The 19,425-nt window shown below is 44.8% G+C and overlaps 1 protein-coding gene across 1 annotated transcript in view; it reads right to left on the bottom strand.

Moving 5' to 3' along the window:
• DGKQ (diacylglycerol kinase theta) overlaps window positions 1-19,425 on the bottom strand; it is a 1,501,752-nt gene that overhangs the window by 717,437 nt on the left and 764,890 nt on the right. The window contains exon 5 of the mRNA XM_078676348.1: window positions 15,709-15,834. Coding sequence (XP_078532474.1) covers window positions 15,709-15,834 — 126 coding nt within the window. The remainder of the gene's footprint in view (window positions 1-15,708; window positions 15,835-19,425) is intronic.

Raw genomic sequence — 19,425 nt, 5'->3', positions numbered from 1 at the left:
TTATCTCTCCCACGCAGAAAGCAGGTCATATTTTTCACCCTATTTTCATGATCAATATATCTCTTATGAAATCGTCCCCTTATCTATCAGCCAGCAGCAATCCCTCTAATATATACCGTTTTACTTTCAAACTAATCACCTGCCTTGCACTCATGACTGAAATGCTCAGTTAACCCATGCACTGTTGGTCCAAACCCACCCACGCAATTTTAGTTTCCCCTTGCAGGATTTACCTATACCTACAGTCTTTGGCTCAACATCTCAATGATTGCATCATATTATCCCAGGGCCTTGTTTCTTCTCTTATGAAAAAGCAGTTGTAGAGAGCAATCTCCACTGCTCCATGGTACTCATGTGGTTTGGCTGAGGTTGGTCCTCCTTTTAGAGAACCCATTTGGAGATCGAAAGACATTCAGCAATCTTCAGCCTGTACTCCCAGTGTGCCCTCCTCCCTTCTTTGCATTCTTCACTCAAGTCACTGTGTATTGTCACACAGAGATTATCACTAAACTCCACGCTTTTTAATATCAAGTTTACTCTCAGCTGACCTCATCCTTAGCTTTTACTTCTCCCTGATAACCTATACAAATGACACACACACTACAATGTTTGACAGTTTTTGTATCTGCCTCTCTGATGTGGCAGTTTGAAGCAGTGGTTTTAAATCTTTAGACTTCTGTGGGCCCCTACTTAATCATTACTGGAACCCAGGGAACCCACTGAATCATAATTGGAGCCTAGGGACCCCCACTGAGTCATAACTGGAATCTCAGTACCACACCCTATGCAATGATTTAAACCACAAAACTATACACAAAATATAACTGAAACAAGTATTCATAAAACAAATACACAAATGATAAAAAAATTGGCTCCTGCCAATCAGGTACCCAGGGCCTGTGTTCCTTCCCTAAAACTGCATTGGGGCCTAAACCCAATTCGCATCTCCGGCCAAATGTCAGCCCCTGGTAAATGGTACCATAGGTACCCAGGGCACTGTGACTAGAGAAGGCCCATAAGGGCTGCAGCACTTATTGTGCCACCCTTAGAGGCCCTGTACCCTGACACCCACACACTGCCTTTGCAGGCTGAGTGTCATGGTGCAGAACAAAACAAAGAGTCGACATGGCACACATCCCTGTGTGCCACGCCTACAAACCACTGCCGTGGCATACATCAGTCACCCCTCTAGCTGGGTGCCCTATGCCAGTGGTGAGGGTACAGGTGCATGAGCCCTGTACCTCTACAGTGCCCAAGTCCATTTATGGGTCCTGTAAGCGCAGTGTTGCCATTAAGAATACATGGTGCTGGGAGGTTGTCATTACGGACTACGCAGCACCATAATGGCTACACTGAAGACTGAGAAGTTTGGTATCAAACTTCTCAGCATATTAAACCCACACTGATGCCAGTGTGGGATTTAATGCAAAATGCATGACAGAGGGCATCTTAGAGATGCCCCTTGAAACTCGACTAACTCCCAGTGACCTGACTGAGTGGCTGCTGAGGCTGCCACCACCAGACATGTTTCTGGACCTCTGGGTCGAGAGCTTGCCGCTCTCGGGGGCCTAAAACAATGCACATCCTGGGAAAAGGTGCCAAGCCTTCTCCCCCAGGATGGGCAGGGTTCACGAAGGAGTAGCTTCAAAGGCATACCGCCTTTGTGAGCCTCTCCAGATCACTTGCTGTACTCAGCAACTGGTCCCCACTGGTTCTACCCCTACTTTGGGCAGGAGACCCGGCTGGCAAAATAAAGTGAGGAGAGGTGTGCCCACCTCTGCCAACTCCACCCCTAAGGTGAGGGAGGGGAGGTGAAGCACAACCTCGAGTCCCCGTCATCTTGAGGATGGGGGACCCAGCCAACCAGGGACAGGCTCCTGCCCCCCTCTCACTGGAGAGTGGCAGAATAGGGGGTGTACCCACCCCAGGTAAGGGACCCATTGGGCCCTGCCCTTTACCTACCTGTAACGCCCCTAAATTTAGTATTTAGGGGCACCCTGAACCTTCCTTCCTCAGATCCAGCAACCACAAGAAAAAGAAGAGAAGAAGAAGGACGAGAAGCCGTGCAGAGCTAACAAGAGGACAACGCCCACTGACTTGGCCCCAGCCCTACAGGCCTGTCTCCCCTCGAACCTGCTCCTGTAAAACCCCGTCGCATCCAGCAACCTCAAAAAACCCCGGAGGACCTGCCTACCTTCACTTTCCAAGCTGTTTCTCCTGTGAACTCCGGATGTGTTTGAACTGCAGCTTCTGGTGCCAGCCAGGAACCGCAAATCCAGTCTACTCTGCACCCGCCGAACCCGGCCCGAGCTAGAGTGGAAAAATACCAAGAGGAGGTCCCCCCGGCGATCCTGACCCAAGATCCAGCGACCCATGACCTGCTTCAAGCCTCCAGACGACGCCTGCAGCCTCAATCCAGAGTACCCCCCTACCGCGACCAGAGCGGGTAAGAAAATCCGACGTCCCAAGGCACCCCTGCACCGGACGCCCCACGGCTGTGTGTGCCCAACCTAACAGTGCCTAACCAATCCTTAACATCCCAACTTACCCCTCGAAGTGGTGGTCACTCCTGGAAGATCCTCGTCCCCGAGCCTGCAGTGTTTCTTTGTTCCGGAGAATCTCCATTGAAATCAACAGGGACCCCAACCTCAAAACAGCACCCTGCACCCGGCCACCCTAGTGCCGCTGAGGGTGCCCCTTTTTTGCTAACTTGGTCCCCAACTTGCCCTGAGCTTAACCCTAGGAGCTTTGCTCCCACAACTCTGTGTCCTGCTAGCCAGCAAGCAGCCACCAACCGGAGTCCCCTTTAGAGAGTAAGGTTCTATCTAACGTTAGCCTCTGCCAAACCTCTGGAGACCCTTGGACTCTATACACACTGTACCTCACTTTGGTGCAGTATAATATATAGAGCCAGTTTCTTACATCAGTTAACAATATTTAATTTTTCAAGCCATAAAGTCCCATTATTGGTGGCCCTGCAGGTTGGGAAATGCGACTACCTCCCTCAGAATCTTCAAAATACCTGGGTATCACTTTTGCCATCTCCCTTTTTTTGTAAAGTAAATCAATATTTTAACATCATTGTGCTGTTACTACCAGTGAGTGCTGCACATCATTGTCCCGTTGCTTCCTCCTGATTCATGCAAATCTTTGGTCCCTAAACAGGTTCAGTCCATCAAGCTGGACCGCTACACCATGCCAAAAGGCTTGTCTATAGAAATGAAGAGGGCCCAGTCGACGGGCGCGGACTCTTCCGGAGCGGCGGCGGAGCTGACACTGTTGGATGTGATGGCGGCTATCAAAGGAGTCCAGTCATCACTGGGGCAGAAAATGGAGTCTCTGGACAGCAAACTGGACACGGTCACGATAGAGGTCAACCTCATCCGGGCGGATCTCACGAAAGCGAGCGAGAAGGTAAAATCGTTGGACATAAAGACTGCTAGCTTGATGGACGACGTGGCGTTGTTCCAGCTAAGGAGCGTGATCTCAAGGCCTCCCGGGCACTGACTGACAAGAAGCTCGATGGTTTTGAGGGGAGAGCCCGACGCAATAATATTTGCATCCTTGGGGTCCTGGAGAAAGCTGAGAATCCTGCCCCGGACCTCTTCATCAAGGATATTATTCTGAACCATCTCAAGCCCAAGGGACTGGGTAACTTTTTCACAATTGAGTGGGCGCACAGGGTGCCCGGGGGTCGGCCCAGGCCTGGGGCACCACCCGCCCGATGATCGCGAGGGTCCTGAATTTCAGAGACAGGGATGTTATACTGCAGGCGGCCCGCTCGGGGGGGGGGGGGCTCTCCGGTACTAGAATGCCACCCTCTCCTTCTTTCCGGACTTTACACAACTTGTCTAGAAACAGCGTAAAAGTTTTTTATCGGTGAAGAAGAAACTGAGAGACAAGGGCCTGCGGTATGCAATGTTTCCAGCGCGCTTGAGAGTGGAGGCTGAAGAGAGGACCTGGTTCTTGGACAACCCGAAGGCTGCTTCAGATTGGATGGACAGCCGTCCCCCGGCCGAATCGGAGGGACACAATCGTGAGGGAGAAGGCGAACAACAGGAGCAGGAGTGAAGGAGGCGGACGGAACTGTGGGATTATTGTTAATCGTAAGATGGTGGTGCTATGCCCACAGATGTTTCTTATTTTGTTGGCACAGTGACAATGAGAGGCGTATGGGCTTCTCAGAACTTTGGGACTAATGTTTGATGTGGAGCTGGGGGGGGAGGAGTGCGGGACATCGATTTTCCTCCTCATTACTACCTTTAGTTAGTTCGTAGAGTTAGAGTTCGGGGCGACAGGCACACTGTCAGTTGGGGATGGGTGTAAGCCGTGAGCAGGGGTGCAGGGAGGTGGGGGGGGGGGTTCAGGGTTGGCGGGGTGCTGGGTGTTCGAGGTCGCGCTATTGGTGGGTCTGTTTGGTTTGTGTTTTTTGTTTACAGCATCAGGGGACAGTGTAGCAAATGTGATGCTTCTATACCAGTTTGATGCCGAATAGTGGGAAGAGATCGGGGATCAACATGCTTAGTTGGAATGTGAATGGCTTGGGTGATAAAATCAAGAGGGGATGGTCAGTCAGTTCATTAGGCATCACTCCCCAGACGTGGTGCTGCTGCAAGAGACATCTTATTGGAAATAAGTGCATGGCCCTACACATGGGGGGGCTACAGGTTGGTGGCGCATGCGTGATTCACGTCTGGGTCGAGGGGGGGTTGGTATTTTACTTAAAAACTCCTTTCCCCTAAATATTCAAGCCACGTGGTCGGATCAGAAGGGGAGATATGTGGGCATTTCTGTTCCTCTATTTTTAATGTCATGTGGAGGCTTAGACAGAACAATGTTTCAAGTTAATAGTCTAAGTTTAACCCAGAGCTGCTTCCTTTTAATCGACTTTTTAGTTGATACTGTTTTTAGGTCGAGCTGGTGTAAGCAGCGCGAAACGCTGCTGGTCCAGCGAAGACCTTATTGTTATCCACTTGCTGAGAATGTGGGACAAGGGATGGGCACGTGCAGGGCCGTCGGCGATTTCAGCATGTGTGCGCGCACGTTCACCCACGTGCCGTGTACATCTCCTGTCACAGATTCCCAGCAAGTGGTTAACACATACACACACGCACACACACACAGACGCACGCACGCATGCACGCACACACTGCATACACACACACACGCACGCACACACCGCCCCCGCCCCCAGCCCCCACGGTACAACTAAGCCCCACTCACCGCATCGGCGGCCTCAGCCGCCACTCCTGACTTCTTACTTCTGCAGCCACCGCGCGGCTCTCCCTCAGGCATGGGAGCCCCGCGTCACCACTGCTCCTCTGGGCCAGCCACTCCGTGGGTGCGGGCTTCCCACAGAAAGCGGAAGTCCTGCCTCATGACCGGCGTAACGTTCCTGAACTTCCAGTTTCCCGAACTTCCGGTTTTCGCCCACGTCTATAGCCTCATTCGGGAACTATGGTCACCGTCACTTATTTTTACATGTCTCAAATAAGGCCAATCACTCGTCATCCCTGTGCAGACAATTCTCCTCCCACAGACGTTTCAAGAACGCTTGGTGAGTATAACTTTACAACTAATCTTAGTTTCCAGTGAAACTAGCGGAATGCTCTTGAGTCACATTTGGTGTGATGTTTTTTATTCCAAGTAAGGGTAAGTGTAGCGGCTGTATTTTTTTATTCACTGTAACCTAGCAAAGAGTTATTTTGGTAGCATTATCAATCAAAAGCAGTTGGAATCAATGCATGCAACCGTCTATAAATGGAACAAGTAATGCGCCTTGGCATAGAAAAGCATCACAATAATGCTAGGTACAGTGGTGTTGTATTATGGCAGGTTGTAGAGTGTACTTGCAGCCTTTCTCTTGTTTTTCAACCAGCCGGTTCAGCCGAATAGCACACAGCATTGGTGCAAAAGCAAATCTTGCTTTTTTTTCGTAGAGTATGAGGGGCAGTGGGGGCGTGGGCAATAACAGCGAAGCAGACACGAGGATGAATAACGGGGGCGCAAGGGTCAATCCGACCTGAACCCGGGTTAGCTGGTATGGGGTTGCCCGATTATCCTCGGCTGCCCTGTTGGCTGAGGAGGCTTGTTGATGGGCCCTTCACACCTCTTCAGCTCCTCAGAAATGGCCGCCCAGGTGCGCCTGGCTCTTCGAGCCTGAGTGACGGCTCCTGGTCGCTGACAGTCCTAGCAGGGGGTGGCAGAGGCAGTGGTGCGACCCCCGCAACTGGGCACCAGAATGAGACAACCCGAGCCCTTTACAGCTAGCGCCTTCACGGGGCTCTCTCTGTAATATTAAAGAGCTCCTCGCGCTGCTGCAGTGTTTTACTTTATTTGATGATGCTGTGCCCCAAAAATGTATAGGCAGATTGTTAGTAAACATTATATATCCTCTGGCGTTGTTACAGAGACGCTTCCTGTCTCTTATCACGCACTCTTTTCTCCACCTTTGACGTCCCTGGGAAAATCAACCTGCTGCACCCGACATCCCCAAAGAACGAATGGAATATCCCTCGGCTCCACGAGAGTAGCTAGCTTTGGTGCAGCAGGTGCAGTGGCACCGGGGCAGACATCCGTGCTACCCTAATTTCCCTCTCGCTGTACATTTTATCTATAGCTCTGACATCCTCCGTATAGTTTACCAGGAGTACAAAGTAAAGGCAGGAATAAGTGGGTTAGTGGTGAGGGACTGGTAACAACCATGGGCCGATGTTTCTTAACTTGGATGATAAGATACACTTGTGGCGGTAAAGAAGCACCCCATAAACAGGCAGCTGACCATCTGTCGTTGGGGTGATGTTCAGCAAGCCCTAGTTTTTCAGGCCGCATTGCTAAGCCGGCTGGGACTTGTAGTGTAGAATACCATGAGAAAGTACCTTAAAAGGCAGAATCCAGCATCTGAGGCTTGAGGTGCGGTCTGGGGTGGCGAAAGGGACCCGGAGTGATGTAAGCAACACACCAAGCCTTTGTTTGTCTCCTTTCTCGCCGGGACATCATGTTTCCAGTCGCTTACTCTTGTTTGACAGCCCAGTGATTTATGGCGATTGTAGTTCGAGTTTGCTTGCACTGTCACTGTTGGTCTCACAAGAGCTTTCCTAGCTCCACCCGCGAGAGTATATTTTGTTTCTTTGCATTCTGGGCTTTATAGTTGTGGTGTTGTCATGTTAAAGAAACCACAAACCGATTGAGATACTCTGACAGGCTTGCGAGCTCCGTGCTCTCGACGAGGGGAGGGAGCTATTATATTATTTATATAGCGATTTATACTACATTTTTAGACGACGAAGGGCAAGACAAAGAGACATATTTCAAGACACATGCTGATGCGTTTTATTTGCCAGTTGACTTAGAGGCGGAGGTAGAAGTATATTTGTTTTTAGCCCAACCCATTTTTCTTCCGTGTGTCTTCGCCCTCACTCTATCTATCGCCCTCACTATCTATCGCCCTCACTCTATCTATCACCCTCACTCTATCTATCACCCTCACTCTATCTATCACCCTCACTCTATCTAGCTATCTATCTATCTATCGCCCTCACTCTATCTATCTAGCTAACTATCTATCGCCCTCACTCTATCTATCGCCCTCTGGCTATCTATCTATCGCCCTCTATCTATCTATCTATCTATCTATCTATCTATCTATCTATCTATCTATCTATCTATCTATCTATCTATCTATCTATCTATCTTTCTATCTATCTATCTCCCTCACTCTATCTATCGCCCTCTATCTATCTATCTATCTATCTTTCTATCTATCTCCCTCACTCTATCTATCGCCCTCATTCTATCTATCGCCCTCACTCTATCTATCTGTCTATCTATCGCCCTCACTCTGTCTATCGCACTACCTCTATCTATCGCCATCATTCTATCTATCGATCACCGTCACTCTATTTATCTATCGCCCTCACTCTATTTGTCTATCCATCTATCGCCTTCACTCTACTTATCTATTTATCGCCCTCACTCTATCTATCTTCTGCCCTCCCACTAGCTATCTATCGCCCTCACTCTATCTATCGTAGAACCACAGCATCACTCAGGGGCACCACAGCATCACTCAGGGGCACCACAACTTTACTATGTGCTACCACAGCATCACTGAACGCCACAGCATCACTCGTCGCCACCACAACATCACTCCGCGCCACCACAGCATCAATCTCTGCAACCATTCAACAACAACTGGTTCAAATATATTCTCTCAATGTTTCAAGCTTTATTACAAATGTCACAAAAAGATGTTAATATTTCACTTCTGTTCTTGGATTTTCGTCACAATAAAATACACTGAACATAATCTTCACAAAAGTTATTTACAAAAGTTTAAGCTATTGCCATCATAAATTACAATAACATTTATTTGAGTATTAATTATTTAAAAAAATTAAAAGCCATTGTTATTTGTAATATCAATACATCTACGTCATGTAAATACAAAACATGTTGCATTACAAATGCTATAGGTGTCACATTTGCAAAAGTTAAAAGTATTGGCATTGTAAATGACAAAGCTATTAATTTCGCTATTTTCAAAACCAACACATAAATAAAAAAATTGTCATTTACAAGACCAATAGCTCAAACTTTCCTAATGCGAGACCTATTGCATGGCAAATGCTTGTTTATATTATTGACTCGCTTTTGTACGTAATGTTCTGTGTCTTGACTGGCTTTATAGTTTTTAATGAACAGAAGAATGTAAAGCACTATGTCAAGTTCAGTTTGACTGTTCTTTGAAATGTAGTTTTAGTATATCAATGTTTTAATTGTTTTTTTTCATATATATATATATATATATATATATATATATATATATATATATATATATATATATATATATATATATATATATATATATTTCTGTATTGTGTACTTAACCTGCTCTGTTATGGCTGTTGTGCCAAAATAAAGATTCACACCACTAGATTATATTTTAACATCAATGGGGACAACATGGCAAATACATTAGTTGCCAGCTGAGAATTATAGCCTGAAGCCCTGTAAAGTATGCCCCCAGCCTAGTATGACTGAAATATTTCGAGAAAACTTGAAGGATAGAATCTCACAAGTCCCTATGAGGGTGTGGTGTCCTTCCATATAGTGATGTAAATCGTTATGAATAACTGCTACGCCTCCACCTCGTCTACCTTCCCGGATCCTGCTTTAGAATTCTGTAAACAGCAGGCATTGCTAATGTTCAGTCCGGCAGTTAATGTTTATTTATCCATGTTTCAGTAATAAATACCAGACCTGGATTGGCGCTATTAATGGAATCCCATATTTCCATGCAGTGTTTCGGAAGAGATCTGGCATTAAAGTACAGACATTTAAAATTCAGGCCATCAAGCTGAAGCTCAATATCCAGCTCTGTAGTTCTGGAGCCAGAACTGGATGTAGGCAAATTCATTGCTGGTCTCCTAAAGTCCTAGGGGTTCCTCCCTGACTTGATTGACTCCTCAACATTTTTTAACTCCTCAACATTTCGGAAAGCCCACTAGTAATTAACACAAGAAAATGGGCCAGCTGTAGTTACAGTCCCCCCCCAATGCCGAACGTAGCCATATTCTGAGTTTTAGGGGGCCATAGCTAGTAAGGCCTCTCGACTATACTTTAAAAGAGACAGCTCACCTCTATTAATATGGGCAGGGTTCCAGGATCCTGCCGATGGTCGGCGCGGACTGGTTCAGAGCGGCTTGCCTTCGGCATACAAGCGGTGCGCTTGCTGTTTGGATGTAGAGGTCCCACATCTAAATAAATGGTGCCGGTTTTCGAACTACACTGCTAACTCTCTCTCGGTCGACCCACCTCCAAAATGGTAGTTGTCAAAACACTGCAGCAGGGACTGGCAAGGACCACATTGGTCTTACTCACCACTGGTCTGCTAACCTCGTCTGCCGCCAACGCCACCTAGTGAACAAAAATACCCCAGTAGTCTCGAGATAGAAGCAGGAGTATCAGGTAAACATTAAAACTGCCTCCAGTAAAACCATAGAACACAGTAAAAACTGCCTGGTTAATAATACGTAATGAGTAAATAAAGTTCAGTAAACAGTGTCATTCTGACATATTTCTATATCGTGGAACAAAGTAACAAGGGGCAAAGTGGCTTTTGTTCTTCCTCGGGCCGAGCAGCGACGCCTTAAAATAAATGGTGCCGGTCTTCCAACTAGACCGCCAATTCTCCCTCGGTCCATTCCCACTCCAACCTCCAAAATGGCGGGTGTCAAAACACTGCAGTAGGGACTGGCAAGGACCATCGTGGTCTAACTCGCAACTGGTCTGCAGCCTTCGTCTGCCACCACATAGCAAACAAAAATTCCCAGTAGTCTCCTGATAGTAGCAAGGGTATCAGGTACGAATTGTAACTGCCCCCAGGAAAAAAATGGAACATAGTAAAAACAGCCTAGTTAAAAAAAACATAATAAGCAAATAAAGTGCAGCAAATAGTGTCAATCATACATATTTGTATATCATGAAACAAAGTAACAAAGAGCTAAGAGACTTTTGATGTACTGGAGTGGCAGAGAGTGAGGTGGTGTACAGTGGAATACATACAGCACAACAGTGAATTGTGCTGCTTTGTGTTTCTCCAGATTTACCAACCAACACAGGGCACGCATGGTAGCCTTGCGTTGCTTTGTAAACTGACTTTTACTGACTGATTACATTGCCAATGCTACACCATGCGTGACGCAAGGGTACCACATTACAATAAGACAGCTAACCTTTATATTTTGGGCCACAGTATACTGCAGTAACTTTACGGTGTACCTTGAAACATGGTGATAACGGGCCAATATATAATTGGGTAATGGCTGTTTTTAGAAAATTATAAGGCAGCCATATTGTTTATGGTACACTCTGACCGTGTTCTGTATTAGGGATTTAGATATGGATGATTAGTATGTTTTATTGTAGATCCCTTCCTATTACCACTTTATTAAAGGGGTACTAAGTAGGGAAATGTATTTAATACATTTTTTACATTTTTTTAAGTTTTCAGACTACTGCATTAGTACCTAGTAAGTATGGTATTTTTTAGGAAATGTTTCTTTTTTAATTAATTTTCTTAAGTTGTGCAGTATTTGTCTGGTATTTTTTACGTGGTTCCACAGTACTCTGTACACTTTTTTTTACAGAATTAAATATATTAAAAATTGCAAATGCACTGTTCTACACTATAATTGTGAAATATAGAGTAATACCGTGTTTACATTTGTAAAGATATTTCTTTTTCAAATGCAGTACTTTCTAAGTAGCACCACATATATAGAAACTTGTAATAATTTTTCCCAACCTATCACCACTTTACTAATGTGGTAATAGGTAGAGAAAAAATATAAACCTACCTACCGCAGCAGTTTTATGAAATCCTGCAAAAGTACAGCGGTCACTGATATCCTAAGTTTAAATGCCTTATAACTTAAAAAAATACTTACCCTACTTACCTGCAGTACCCAAAAAGGAGCCTCTGTCTAACATAATCCATAATCCTGCCAAATTTAATTAAATTAAATCAAAATGCACTGGTGGAAAAACGTTGTTGGACCCCCCTTTTATCTCGTCACCACAAAAATGTAATTCATCACAAAAGGCAGAAAATGCTATAGGTCTGGAAAATTCTGTGGTGAATCGACAAATAGGTGGAAAGCTATTAGGGAGCAAAAATCCAAAGAATCTCTATCTCTGGGAATCCTAACTATAACTACTGAGCCAGAATTAATTTGATTTCCTTCTTTTTATCTATTGTTTTTGTTATGTGTTTGTTTATTGTTTTCCATAATCGTGTGAGTCTAAGTGTCTCACATGTCTAATTTAAGTGTGTCTTTTGGCGGTTTCTGTAGTAGTTTTGAAACTTTACATATACAGTCTAGTTTAATTTTTGGACTTCTTTGCTACTTTTAGTAGTGCTGAATATTAAACCCAAAATGAATGAAAGCCAGTCATTATTATTGTTATGAAAATTGAGATTTTTACCTACTAGCCAATTATCATGTCCTCAATATAGTAGTTTATGTAGAATACTTCTAGGTCACTTTTCCATTTTGTTGCACAGGAGTGCCTTAGGAACATGGTTTTTGTTTGGCTTTGTTGGGCACAGTTTTATTTTGTAAGACAGACAGCATGCAAAGAAAACTTATGTTGATTAAGATGTATTGTATTTGTTATGCATTTTATTGGTTTCCATTAGCATGTGACAGGAAATTGTTTTTTCAGTTGTTCATGTAGTAAATCTGAAACTTTACATATGCAGTCTAGTTTCTTTTTTTGGGCTTCCTTGCTACTTTTAATAATATTGCCACATATGAAACAACAGATATCACTAAGGTTATTTGCCTTATAACTTACCAACTACTAAACCAATTGGGTTGCCACATAAAAAAGGTTAATCTGCATACTATATTCTACATTCCAGTCAATTTTTGTGCAAATCCATACTGACATTTGTGTGCTTCGTCTGCCGCAAAAAGTCTATTTGAAATGCACTGGGGTCAAAATCTGTTTTGGGACACCCCCCTTTTAACTCTGCACTCCCTTGATGAATCTTGGGTCCCAAGTCGGGTCTGCTAAGTCTATGTCAGTTTTCGTTGTGCAAATAAAACAAAAGACGAATCAGTACTCTTTAAAGTAAAATAGGAAGTAAAAAAGAGAGAGAGAACGAGAAATACATCATATTGCTGAATTTCAAAATGTGAAATCAGATAACCTGGAATCAATACCGGCTTCCCTGATTGTTTATATTGTTTGATCCAATGCAAACAGATCCCCCAATTTCTTTATTATCATATATGAGAGCACTTTAAATATCTGAATTCAGGTTGCGCCCTGTACACGTACCTGCCATATTTGATTTCATAGACTATACTGTTGCTCCATCTACATTAAGAATTTAGGCCACACTACTGACTTCCCTCTTAGTTCACTAACGGTATTGTTGTTGGGAGGTGAGGTATTAATGTTTTCAAGTTCATGCTTTTAACATCTATCACTCTGAATAAATGTCTATGTAGTGATATCATCTGATGTAATAAGGTGAAACGCTTCTGCGTGTTAAAGAAATACACTTTTTGAATTTTGAAAAGACTGCATCATACTATGTTTGATGCATTATACAAATGCCAAACATTTTCATTTGGCTTGTGCACAGACTGTTAGGGCCAAGTCAGACCCTGGGCTCGGATTACCCTATTGATTTGCTGGCATGCCCACCTCTATTTGCAACTGGGACTGATCTGTAAAAGGCGAGGACTGAAAGCATGGAGCCCTGCCTATATGCACCATCAAGGCTTTTCATCACTGAGATAAAGAGTGTGTGCAGTGAAAATACATTTAAAATAAGAGATCTCAGGGCAGTGACTCTAGGCCGTTATGTTATTTGTGACCGTTGTCATGCTTTCCCAGAGTGAACTACCAGGCCCAGGTGGGACGGGCAGGGGACACCTTCAGGGTGATGTCTGGGGTGTGACAGCGCTAAAATGCATTCTTTGTTTGGTAGTTGGGTCTGTGGGCCCTGAGTCCGGTCTTCTATGTTTGTTTCTTTTTTTTTCATTTAACTAAGAGCTTCTAACTTGTTAATTTTTGGGAGTTTAAATTTAAATGTATCGCGTGACCAGTAAAACAGTAAATCTGCATACATCGAAGTACTCCTTTGATGAGTGCAAATTTACTATTTTTTGGAAAGCTGCATCAGTCTCATATTTCCAGGCATAACACTGGCTATCAAACATCAAAAATGTGATGAAATGAATGATTGTAACTAATGGCTCTGGGAAACATTCCAACCCATCGTTTTTCACCAACTGCACCACTCTAGACGAAGGTCTGCCTCATTCAACTCAGTACTGACCCGGTTCCTCTTAGAGACAGTCCATCCTGACCTATGGTCGTCTCACACTGCCGCCAACTGCTTTTTAGGTTCGAAATTTGAGATTCACACCCCTGAATCTCACTGAATAAGCTATGATTGTGACGAAGGATCAACTTGGTATATTTCACAAGCAACTCTAATTCTTTTGGACACCTATATGCAACAAAACGTTAGTGCTAAAAAAGACTGGAGAAAGTCTGCAAATAGTTTGGGGAATGCCCCAAACAAACCCAGATTTTCAGACAGTGTCAGGGTAGGTACTTATATACATGAAAAAACAGTTTTCCGAATCAAGGAGGACATGGACAATGTGAATGTGCATGCTCTCAGGGCTAGGTAAAGTTTACACCAGGTGGGGTCACAAGCACAGTAGTGACGCATCACAAACTCATGCAGGGGGAATAACAATGAACATGGGAGGCAACCAGGCAACTATGGGGGCCTAGGAATAGGCACACCGCGGGGGCTGTAGGAGGCGACAATGAGTTTGTTTATTTGTTCCATAACTGCACTGTCCTGCAGAGCATAGTTGTGATTAAACTCCTTGGTGGTTCTACATTTTGTAAACATTGATCAGTTGACGATAAAGGAAGCCAACGGGCGGGTCAGTAAGGCGAGCCAGTACACCGGTCGGCCAACTCTTAACATTGCAAGCAATAGATAATTCCTTGAAACACACAGGGATGTGAAGATGACACCCATTCACAAAGTTGACAGGTGTAACTCAGGGTGTGGCATCCAGAGAAGAAACAGTGTAGGGCAGGAAGTAGTGAGTTAAAGTGTTGCTGGTCTTGTGACCTCCCACCTTATGTACCAGTTGCAGCACGTCGGTGGACATACACACGAAGCATCAACTAACTTTTTGCTGAACAGAGGTCAAGGTGATTTTCTTTCTCTACAGTCCGTAGTTGGGTCCTGTAAATCTCAGGTTCAGCATGCCCTGCCGCTAGGCCCAATGAAGCCAATGTCAAGATTCATGGCACCACTGTGATGGGATCGTGTGTGGTTTTGTTACATTAAGCCTGAATCCTCAGAAGGAAATGTTGGTAACGAAACAACGCGTAGATTTGCGAGGTGCACTGATAGTAAGCATGCGAATCGAAAATATTCAAAATTATTAATGGTCAACCACAATTGTGTACTGAACGAATTCTTTTGTGCATTAAGATTTACAATAATACAAAGAACAGGCTGATACAAAGGCTTTCCTCTATATGTACACTGGCAAAATACCAACAAATAGTCATTTCTTTGCAGATTAGTATGACTTGAGGCAAGCAACTACAAGTGCACAAATATTTGAACCAGGACAGAGAAAAATGCTGTTGTGGTGAATTAAAATGGAACTTTTTTCGGTTATTCACGTTTCAGCGGCGCTTGCGACTTTACAGCGTTTTTGTAATTTCCTGCAGGCTAGTCTGGGAATGCTGTTACATGGGTGAGCAAATGAACACTCTTTGGAGATCCTGTCCACTTGAAGAACAAGAGTTAACAGAATTTCAATTCATTACTGATTTTGTCATGTTTCATGCAAGAATGCGTTAATCTACGAACCCCCACATAGAATTTGCCCAGCACCACACAACATAGCCAATATGCATAACGTGGGTTTTAAGGTCGTCAGTTTATTATTACACATCAGAGAATGCTGTTTATCCTCGCAAAATAAAATCATTAAAATAAGCAGAATCTCCCTGCAGTGGAAATGGTCTGAAATACAGAAAAACCGTTTCCTACCATAGAATAATCTATGGAAGCATACCAATTACGAGAGAACGAACTCGAAGCTTGCATAATACATGTAACTAAGGCCAATGAATTGTACCTACCAGGAGGCCACACCACTCACATCTCATGCCAGACAATACTTCAGAGGACCCACATGTCTTTTTGCAGACTTCACAGCGGGCACTTGAAGACAGGTTTCCCTCTCGCCAGTGATGATGGAACGTATCCTAGGAGAAGGGACAAATACGGCGAAAGATTGAGGACTGGAAGGCGCAGAGAAGAACGTAAACAGAAAGTGCCGGGCACTCACGCACTGAATCAGCAGAGGACAGCTGGCAAACGGGTTAAACACTCGTACAATCAGCATATTTCTGATGGCGGGTGCCGTAAGTGGGGTTTGATGTGACACCTTACACACAGGTACACTCGAAATGATCAATTGCTGGTGATTATAAACATATTTATATTACGCTCAACGCAAGATTTTAACCCATTCCTAACCACTCCTCCTTTTTTCACATTAGCCGACACAACTATGCTTTTAGCGCATATTCCGGCATGCTGGGATTTGTAGCCTAATGTCTGGTCTGCGCCAATGCCATCAATTCTGTGGGGCTAACGTCCATGTGTCAGTGAACCCTGTAAAATCCCCTTTGGCTGGTTGTCTTTCTCACATGAATCTTCAGTAAAATGAAAAGCAGAATGGCTGGGAATGCCACCTCCTTTGGGGTTTGGCAATCAGCTCTCGGTGATTTAGCTCTCACAATCTGGGCACAAAAAAGGTCAAGTCGAATGTGGACATTTAACCCTGTCAGATTCCAATGAAGTAGTGTGTGGCCATTTCACCACGGCAGATTGAAGTGAAGTAGAATGTGGTCATTTAACCCTGTCAGATTAAAGTGAAGTAGTGTGTGACCATGCCACCCTGTCAGATTAAAGTGAAGTACTGTGTGCCCATTTCAACCTGTCAGTTGAAGTAGTGTGTGACCATTAAACCCTATCAGATTAAAGTGAAGTAGAACGTGGCCATGTAACCCTGTCAGTTGAAGTGGTGTGTGACTATTAAACCCTATCAGATTAAAGTGAATTAGTGTGTGGCCATTACACCCTGTCAGACAAAGTGGAGTAGAGTGTGGCTAGTTCACCCTGTCAGATTAAAGTGAAGGAGTGTGTGGCCATTTCACCCTGTCAGTTGAAGTGAAGAACTGCATGGCCATTGTACCTTGACATTGGACCTTGTCATACTAGCTCAACCTTTACACGATTAGTGTATGATTCAGTGAATAGAGGGCTCCCTGGTTTCCATATTCCAGCCAATGAGCCCAGGTTCTGGATTTCCCTTTATAAAATCATGACAACTGTATGACCGGAGACAAAAAGGGCATCTAGTTGGCTGTGTTACTCTCGCATGGTAGATGAAACTTATTTTGCACTGTGATTTAAAGTCTCCTACATTTCCTGCAACGATCAGGGCTGTGTATGTGCAGCTGTCAGATTATATTGAAGAAGTATGCAGCATTGCATTCTGGAGAAATCCCCCTAGGAGCCTCCCGCCCAAACACATCCAACCCATGCCATGCAGTAACAGGAAGCCCCCACCTGCCGCACAAAACGCCATTCGGCAACCCACATTTTCACTCTGGGTTTCCTCTTTGGCTTATAGCACACGCTATGATCCTGGCTAGTTTGTACTTCCGGGACAGAAACAGTCCAGACTCTGTGACAGACCGAACTCCTTCAAACATGTGCACGTTGGTCGGTCCCTTCAAAAGGCGGGGGCATTGCTGTCAAATAAACTCAAATCACACTACACTGAAAACGATATATACCAGAGGCGGTATGGGCAATGTAATACACTATGAACATCTGAGTGACACCCTGAACCCCATTGACAATCATAGGGTAAGCTGTGGTGGTTCAGTCCGTCACCCGGCTTCTCTCTAGTCGAAAGCCACTGGGTTCGGAGTGCCTGAGGTTCTCCAATGCTCTTCTTCGTTTCCAGCACCGAGCCCGGCACGCGAGTGCAGTATGATAATACCAACACAAACACACAGGGACATGCATATACATAAATACTGAATAAGGCGTGTGAGAATGTTGAGCACCTTTCATTTCATCCCAAATGTGCAGCGTGTGTCTGTAATGGAAGGTGATGGAACGACCTGCTGCCAGAGCTCGTGTCTCTCCATGAGGCGCTCTTGCCCTGCTCCTGCTGCACCTCTTTGGTTGTTCGTCACAGTCTGAGGGACTAAGAATAGCAGGCCGTGACTGCGTGGAGCGGCGTCTTGTTGTGTATGGGGTGAGGGCATTCTTGGTATATATGGCCCTGGTATTTTGTGATCTTTGACCATATTGTGTGACCTGGCACAAATGCCTCTCCTGAATATAGTGGGAATTCTTTGGAATTATGGTGGGCATCCCTCGACTAATGAGCAACAGGCCAGGTATAGCAGTGGTTATCCCAGACATAATGGGGTCTCTCTCTGGCGTAAAGATGGGACTAGAATTATATCAACCTCCTTTGGCATACCGATGCCACCCCCGCCATGTGAAGTCAGTCATTCTTACATGACAAAGGCGGGAGACTGCACTCCAGCCATAATTGACACCCTGCTAACTTCCATGACATATTATGGGCGCTCTTGTGACTGTTGCTGCCACAGTGATGGCCGCCCCATTTATACTTGTGGATATGCCTGGCATAAATGTGAAAAGATCTGGTCTAATTGTTGCCCTACTAATACTGGAAGTATCTCCAAATAATGGCTGCCATCCAGGTCATTGTGATGGCTAGCTCTGGGATAACGGTTACCATGGCATATGTAGCCTATCCGTGCCATACGGTGTGTATCCTTGGCTTAAGCGTGGCAATTCCATTCTGCCTAGTGATGCCATAATGATGGATCTGGCATGGCGGTTGCCGCATCAGTCCTGTGGACCGCATAGTACTTGATGTAAATAACCAGATGTCTGGAGTTGCTTGTTTTCCCATGTGTGTGGTGAGGTTGGCCTGGCACATTGGTCTGGACTGCTCCTATGAGAAAGGAACCACGGTTGATTTGCATATGGCTGGTCTTTGTCTAGACTGGACCAATAGGTGAAAAACAATTGGACTGTAATTCAAGTCCAATTGCAATCGTCAGGGGTTGAGATTAGATTAGTCAGTTGCTTGTTATATGCAGACTTTTGCTGGGGGGGGATGAGTTCAGTTACCTTGCCTGAGCAACGTGTCACTTCTTTGACTGCATGACTAAGAATTTACTTAGACAGATAGACAGATGGACAAATGGAAGCAAATGGAAAGTAGCTATATATATCTTCAACAATGTTAGAAGACCATACGGAAAGGTTATATGAACTGCTTTTAAACGTATTACTGGTCAATCACTGTTAGCAATATTTTCCTGCGAAATACAACTCGCTCTTATGTTCACAAGCCTTTCTAGAGGGAGAAGACCCTAACAAGAGTGCGGAGGGTTAAGCATGTTTTGCACACCCTACAAGAATTAGAATGCCCCTCAAAACCCCCTGGTGGAAGCTTTGATCGCTTTGCTCATTCAGTGCAGTTCGGGTGGGTTATTTACACCTTAGTATATGTTAACGTTCACCAAGCATCAATGACTTCAACAGACAGTCAAAACCACCGGCCAGCCCCTCAGAGTGCCCAATCTGTCCGAGCGCTTTATGTGAGAACTTTGGACTCTGATCTCTCTATGAATCCCTGGATCACAGAAGCTATGAAATGCTGCCAGGGAGCTACATTCAGTAACACCTCTTCTTGAGGCGAAATGAGCTAGAGGGATTCCTGGCCACCAAGC

This window comes from Lissotriton helveticus, chromosome 2_1, assembly GCF_964261635.1.
Source record: "Lissotriton helveticus chromosome 2_1, aLisHel1.1, whole genome shotgun sequence".
Lineage (NCBI taxonomy): Eukaryota > Metazoa > Chordata > Amphibia > Caudata > Salamandridae > Lissotriton > Lissotriton helveticus.
The sequence above is the reverse complement of the archived record's forward strand: the minus strand, read 5'-3'. Positions and strand labels throughout refer to the sequence as shown.